We start from the raw sequence: 7,428 nt of genomic DNA, 5'->3' as shown, positions 1-7,428 counted from the left end.
CACACTATTACTACATAGTGACTGAATAATACCTCCACGCTGTTACTGAATAATACCACCACATAGTGACTGAATAATCCCCCATAAATAAAAAACACTATACAAAGGCCAATATTACCACCATATAGTGACCATATAGAGTGATAGATGCCAGTTATACACAGGAGCTCTGCAGACCATAGAGTGATTCCAGAACATTTATATCCAGTGACTCACAGGTGATGTTTTCTCTGATTAGTCATTCACTTTCCCTTTTTTTCTCCATCCAGCCCAGACCACTGTGAAGACTTAATCCAGTCACTACTCTTCTCTGCAGAATTTGACACACAGACATGTTGGTTTCTCGCTTTTCAAGCACCCTCCACATCTATACCCCGTCCTCTAAACTCGTAATCCACAGTGCCCCAGATGATGATAATGATTGCTCAGTGCTCGACACAATAAAAGTGCCCCATCAGTAACAGTGCCCTCACACAGTAATAATGCCCCCTAAATGCCCCCTGAAAATAGTGCCACACACAGCCCCCTGTAGATAGTGCCACACGCAGCCCCCTGTAGATAGTGCCACAGACACCCTCTTGTACTTAGTGTCACACAGCCTCCCTGTACTTAGTGCCACACAGCCCCCTTGTAGATACTGCTTCACAGCCCCACTTGTACTTAGTGCCTCAAAGCCCCCGTTGTAAATACTGCCACACAGCTCCTCTTGTACTTAGTGCCACAGAGCCCCCCTTGTACTTAGTGCCAGACAGCCCCCTTGTAGATACTGCCACACAGCCTCCCTTGTAGTTAGTGCCACACAGCCCCCCTTGTAATTAGTGCCACAGAGCCGAACTTGTAGATACTGCAACACAGCCCCGTTTGGACTTAGTGCCACACAGTCCCCCTTGTACTTAGTGCCACACAGCCCGGCAACCCTGCCGCTATGGCTGCTGTAGAGGTAGTTACGCCACTGGTAATTGTGTCAATGGAATTAACCTGGATATGTCCTCTTTATCAGTGAAAGTTCAAGTCTAACCATCACCTACATACAACAACGTAGGATATTGTACCAAAAGCCAATAATATTTATGTATAACTTGATATTACATATGCATTCAAGAGGTTGTCCAATTTTGTTAGCCCCTTTTTAGATTGTGAGTCCTCCTCCCAAGGTCGAACTGGCCCAAGAGAGTACCTGAGGATCCACCGGTGGTCCCAGGCTATGGCCCTTAAGTTACAGCAGAAGAAAACCCTATTTGGAGCTGCCTTTGGAGCCAATTGTTGCCCCTAATGTCTATTTCTTATGGGTACATTCACAATTAACCTATTAAAGAGCTTGTCTCATCACAGACAACTCCTTTCATATGGTAGTCATTGGGTCCGGCTGCCGACACTCCTGACAAACACCTGATTTTGCCACGAGAAGTCTCGACCAGCCAGACATTTCCCCTCAGAAGCTGCCCATGCAAACAGCAGATTTTGCCGGGGGTAGACCCCTCTATGGCATCCATATGCCCTATTAGGAGATATGGCAGAGGTTGTCTTCGTGAGACATTCCCTTTAAACCTAATTGATGATAGGTCATTTGTGTACAACTATAACAGAATTTACAATGCAATTAAAAGTGGACGTGTACAGGATCTGTATAGATTGAGCCTGGGATCTCAAAATAATTTCCACTGGCGGATCTAACGAACCACAGACCGAAATTGGGCCCAAAAAAATCATCTCTGGGACTATTCATACTGGGAACCATTATAGTCAACTGTTCTCCATTGTTTGCAGTGTGGGCTGTGTATGTACTAAAAAAATTACTTTTTTGACATCAGAGATGTGAAGAAGGTCAAGTTGGTGGAAGTTCAACCAAATTCCGGTAGCTGGAACCGGTAGCTGGGACCTTCGGCAAATTCAAAAACCCATTTTTAATGCATAGGTGGCCATTTCAGTACTAAAATAATTGGGAATTACCGAAAGTTCCTGAATATATCTTACCCAGTCTTGACAACAATAGGGGTCCAAGCTACTAGATCCCCCCCCCCCCCCCAGTGTGCCTTTAAATGACATACTCAATCCATAGGCTGAGGAATCATATATATTGATTCTGCCTAAAACATGACCATCTCCACTGTGAAGGTGGCTCAGACTCTCCATACCGTAGATCATCAGAGCCTGGTCCAATGTCTTATGTAACAGTATAACCCTAAGGCTGGGTTCACACAGTGCAGATATGTGGCATATTTTGCATGTATTTTTAAAGCCAAAACCGGGAACGGAACATAAACAAAATAAATATATAAAGGAAGGCCCTATAGGTCTTCTCTCCTGGATCCTATTCTGGTTTTGACTTAGAAAATGCAGACAAACTCTGCAGCAAATCTGCACTGTGTGAACAAGGCCTAATAATAATCATCTTGTCTAGAATTGCCTGTCATGTTATACTAAACTACATTATCCACATTTAGTATAATTACATACTAAGCCCGGGGCATCCACACCCCTCCCCCTCTTTCAGATGCCAGCCATGAAGAATGTAACCCCCTGCGTAGTTAGACTCTGGTTCATAATGTCTTGGTATAAAAAATTCACGATAAAGGGATCGTTTTTGCAGTTTGGACACCTTATTGGAAAGTTCTTGAGATTCCAGACATTCCAATGTATTTACCAGCATGTTCGCCTTTAATGATGTAGTTATTCGGATTAACTGCCCTCATCGCATCAGTCTCATTCGCTGAAAGCAAGCGACCCCCTGCCGACAAGTTAATGTATTCACTACACGAACCATAGGCAGGATCAGGGCCTCGTAGCCGTGTAAAAAATTGTGAATATGTCATGTCATGCTATGCACTCGTGTGACCTCCCTCAACCCTCTGTATCAGGGAAATTTAATTTGCTGGAGCTTTATGTCATGGTTGTGATATTTGAGATAGCCATCCCTTGGTGATGTCATCACAGTATACACTATATGCTCTTTATGTTATGTGTCAAACATCATACTGTAACGGTCAAACATTGCAAGAATGACGTATAGAAAGTTTTAAAAACTACTGGAGAACAAAACTGGGGACGAGTCCCAGGAAAATGGTGACCCTATACTAGGGCCATCTTTGCCTTAAAGTTGAAACTTTAGTGTATATATTTAAAGGCAGAGTCCCATGAATGTTGTGACCATATACTAAGGCCTCTGCCTAAAAACTCAGCCTTTGGTGTATATACCAAAATAGAAACACAAAAACCTAAGGTATAGATAGATAGATGATAGATAGATAGATAGATAGATAGATAGATAGATAGATAGATAGATAGATAGATAGATAGATAGATAGATAGATAGATAGATAGATAGATAGATAGATAGATAGAATGTAACTCCAGTGCTGAGAACTTCCAGAAACATATATATGTGTATTATGTATATATATATATATATATATATATATATATATATATATATATATATACATAAATTAAAACATAAAAGTATCTCATCATATAAGCTGCACTTTTATGAGTTACTGACTTGTTACTGACTGGTTTAGTGGCAGCATTATGAGTGATACTTCAATAGTCAAGCAAACACATTTGTAGAAATCTCATATTTGTAATACATTTTAATGAATGGTTTAGCATATAAACTGTGTGAAGTTTCTTAGAATGTGAAGAGTTAAATGGCAAACTACTACGACTTTGAACTTTTTACCTGTTTGGTTGATACATTGCATAAAAGAACAAAGACAAAGGTAGAACCTGATATAAAAAATAGGTAAATATTTTTTATTTAATTGATTATTTCCATAAATAAATTCTTTAATTCATTGAATATAAAAATTAAAACAATTTACAATTTATTCCAGTATTACATTTGTCACCGAACAAAAAAAAGCTACATTTTTTCGATAAATAAAAAAAAAACAAACATTTAGAACTTCTGCTTTGCTTAAGAATTGTCGGGTTGTGATAGCTGCCACAGATAAACGCTTCACTAAGCGCGATTAGGAAGGAATGTAGTAACTCTCAATTGCATTTTAACTTTTTCCAAGTTTGGTCATTCAATAACTTTATGCAGGAACAATTCTTATGGGGTTTTTTTTAAGGACCAGAAGAATACTTTGAAGATAATTTACTAACAAAAAAAAAATATTATAATATTATTATTATTATTATAAATTGCTCCAAAAAAAGAAGCGACGTGTTTGCTCCAGTACTATGAAGCTCTAAAAATTTCAGTCTGTTGTAATGAAGACCAGGTGGTAATACACTTTATAAGTTCCTAGTGCCACATAGTGTTCAAAGATGGTATTGCAACATCTCCACAACAGAATATTCCCATTATTTTCAATTGTCTCTTGTCTGTTTTTTTTCATTTAATCTCTGAATTTGTGGATGTCATTGAATAATCTGTAGTAAGGGTAAGCTTCATTGGCATGTGGACAGTTGTAGTTGCACCTACAGGACTGAATCATCATAACATTCTTTGTAAAGGTTTCCCCATCTTCACACCTGAATCGGATTTTGACAGTCCGTGTCTGTTGGGGGGTACAGCATCTTCCATCAACGCATGATCCACAGTATTTAGGTCTGTATTTCTTTACACTGGAACACCCGGCATAGTTGTATCGGACTGGAGCCTGAGATTTTTGGGTTTTTGTGCATTTCTTTCCCTTCTGGAAATAATAGATGAAAGAATGATATTAGTGACTCGTGTAGAAATGCAATGATAAGATATCAGCTAAGCAAAAAAAAAGTGACAAACTCTCATGGTCCATCATATGAGTCCTTACCTTTAACTGTGAATAGTTTGTCTGTCCACATTTTCGGACCTCGCAGATTCTGGTTTCTCGAACTAATCTACAGTCTTTATTGTCATTGGTGACTCTTGTAGAGATGCCAGTTCCACATGTCTTTGAACATTGAGACCAAGATGTCGTTTGGACGATGCACTTCTGAGCCTCAAATACATGAGCGTGTGGATTGGAGCCGAATACTAGAAGGAAAGATAAAGCAAAAGGTTAGTATATCCAAGGTTGGCATATGTCATGGCCTATCTAGCTGCCCATTACTCAGTTGGCTGCATATTGTACATAGTGGGCAGACATGCAATATATATATATATATATATATATATATATATATATATATATATATATATATATATATAGATCAAATATTCTATATATAATTAGACACTCCATGTTGAAGTTTTGAAGTTAACAAAAACTTACCTGGAAGCATTTTGTGTCCTCCTTTCACAATGTGGACGAATTCGTTTTTACTGGTAAGGTCTCCTTCATTATCCATTCCGAAATCTTTGCTTAAGAAATCTTCCAGATCGTCCATTGTGTCCCTGGTGTCATCACACACCCATTCCTCGCAACACTGCCCAGGCACCTTCACAAGTCTTGGATTTGGGCATCCCAGGTTAGGGAGGGAGAGTTCTTGGGGGCATAAGGGTAGACAGCCCACAGCCCCATCTATACATGTGCACTGGTGCTTGCAGTTTGGCTGGAAACTTTCTCCATTCTGGTAAATTCTGGAGTTGTATTCACAAGGTCTTCCTTCAGACTTTGCTGCAGAAGGAAACAAAAGTAAAATACGTTAGAACTTCATTGCTGTCAACAAAGCTTTGGATTCTTAATGCTAATCGGAAAATCATAAGTCACAATTACTTTTCCTGCTCGTTTTGCTAAACCCAGACATTGAATTGCATTCCAGACTGCTGAAATCATGTGTCTTTCTGCCAAACTAGCATCAATAAAGCATATCCATACAAGGACTGAGATTCCCTGAACTCCTTGACTAAAGAAACCAGTAAGAACCTGCTCCCCCTGCAGCCTCACCGGGGTCTTCTTAAAGGGCTGAGACAAAAAAGCCATCTTACCTCTGCAGATGCCCTTGGTGGCTCTGGAACTGGCACCAAAGTTGCACTCTAGTCCTTTCGTGTGGTCACAAGGCTGGCTTTTGCTGCAGTCTTCATTGAGTTGCTTGGCGCACACTTTGCAGCATCTACAACTGTCAAGAACAAAACCAACACCTGGGGCACATTTTGGCACCTCCAGGGGACACTGGCATACAGCTGGGCAAGATGAAAATACCTGTAAATAAGAGAACAATATATTATAACTAGCCCATAATGCACATTTGTAACGCAACATGACTTACATCAATTAACCAAAGGAATGCAATTTAAGTGACACTTACCAGGTCTACGAGTCCAGCAAGGATGGCCACAACTACTAGAGGGGTCATTCCTAAGCAGTGCATGGTTCCTCAAAAATGAAGAAATTGGAGCAAAGCTTCCAAATTGGTCTGTGTATCTCTCTGTGCTCCACTGGTTTCACTCCTGTGCTGTTCTGGTCCCAGTTTTTGTGCTCTCGCTATACTGGTCTGTGCTATACTGATCCCAGTGCTGTGCTCTCTGTACTGGTCTGTGCAGTCCTGGTCTCAGTGCTTCAGTACTCTGCTTTGCTTGTTGCATCTGCTTTCTGAGCTGCTCCAGGCTCTGTGTCTCTTATATAGGAGACAGCGTGACGTCACCACCGCTTCCAGAGCTTCACATTCAAAAAAACATCCCAGGAATGCGGCTGGGCTCAAACTCTGGCCAAGACCCTCCCCGTCTAATGGAGCCTGGCTGAGTCTCCCAAGGAGGGAGCGAGAGGGAGAGGAGAAAAGGGGGAGAGCAGCCGGAGACACAGGAAAGGCTCCTAGTCTGGCATCAGGAGGAGGGAGTTAGGAATGGGACCTAATCATACTTAAAATACACAGCAGCATCAACAGGAGGAAATGAGGGATCAATATCATTTACTGCGCCATTTTATATCCAAATTTCCCGTCTCTTTTCCCTCTCTCTTCTGATGCAGACATATTTATTGTATGCATAATATCCTCCCTTGGCTTCCAAGTCCATTTGGCTTCTACATTTATAACACTGTTCACCTTGTATATTTTTATGTGTTTAGTGCTTTGGAATGTTTTAGTTGTGTTTTATGTCATATTGTTCCATAAAGTCTGCAGAGATTTGAACACGTCTGTGTTAGCACATAAAAATATTTTCTTATATCAAATATGGGCTTTTAGAGGTGCACGTATATTAGGTGAGGAAGCCACTATAGGATAGGGTTTGCACGAGTCTGGTTTATGAATGTGATGCATACATTGCTTCTTATGCACATATGCCATGTCTGGAGTACCCCTTTAGTGGTTCCCAATGCTGGCAAGATTTAGACCGCTTGGGCCCAGGGGCATACATCCATTGACCCTGTAAGGACCCCCACCACCAACATTTTTTTTTACACTATATTTTATAGCTCTTCCAGCTTTTTGAAAGCTTTGATTATGTCTTACCTAATTCTTGCCATTTCATTTCAATATCCTGTCTGTTTAATTATTTTTAGGATTATTTAATATTTTCACTCTGAAGACAGAAAAAACCCATTCCAATTTCCACCTTTA

At 40.4% G+C, this 7,428-nt stretch overlaps 1 protein-coding gene across 1 annotated transcript; it reads right to left on the bottom strand.

The window, feature by feature from the left end:
• Window positions 1-3,774: 3,774 nt before the first annotated feature.
• On the bottom strand, window positions 3,775-6,476 carry CCN1 (cellular communication network factor 1). The gene is made up of 5 exons (XM_075832122.1): window positions 6,178-6,476; window positions 5,858-6,071; window positions 5,202-5,546; window positions 4,761-4,963; window positions 3,775-4,643 (listed from the first exon to the last, which is right to left on the bottom strand). The coding sequence occupies exons 1-5, from the start codon at window positions 6,238-6,240 to the stop codon at window positions 4,344-4,346; spliced, it is 1,125 nt and encodes a 374-aa protein (XP_075688237.1). The 5' UTR covers window positions 6,241-6,476; the 3' UTR covers window positions 3,775-4,343.
• Window positions 6,477-7,428: the final 952 nt, after the last annotated feature.

This window comes from Rhinoderma darwinii, chromosome 7 (genome assembly GCF_050947455.1).
Source record: "Rhinoderma darwinii isolate aRhiDar2 chromosome 7, aRhiDar2.hap1, whole genome shotgun sequence".
Classification (NCBI taxonomy): Eukaryota; Metazoa; Chordata; class Amphibia; order Anura; family Rhinodermatidae; genus Rhinoderma; species Rhinoderma darwinii.
This window is presented reverse-complemented; position numbering and strand designations above follow the sequence as displayed.

Coding starts and splice junctions, on each gene's coding strand:
- CCN1 (XM_075832122.1), bottom strand. CDS start 6,240: ATGCACTGCTTAGGAATGACCCCTCTAGTAGTTGTGGCCATCCTTGCT. Junction 6,072..6,177: donor TTGCTGGACTCGTAGACCTG/GTAAGTGTCACT, acceptor TCTTATTTACAG/GTATTTTCATCTTGCCCAGC. Junction 4,964..5,201: donor AGGACACAAAATGCTTCCAG/GTAAGTTTTTGT, acceptor CTTTCCTTCTAG/TATTCGGCTCCAATCCACAC.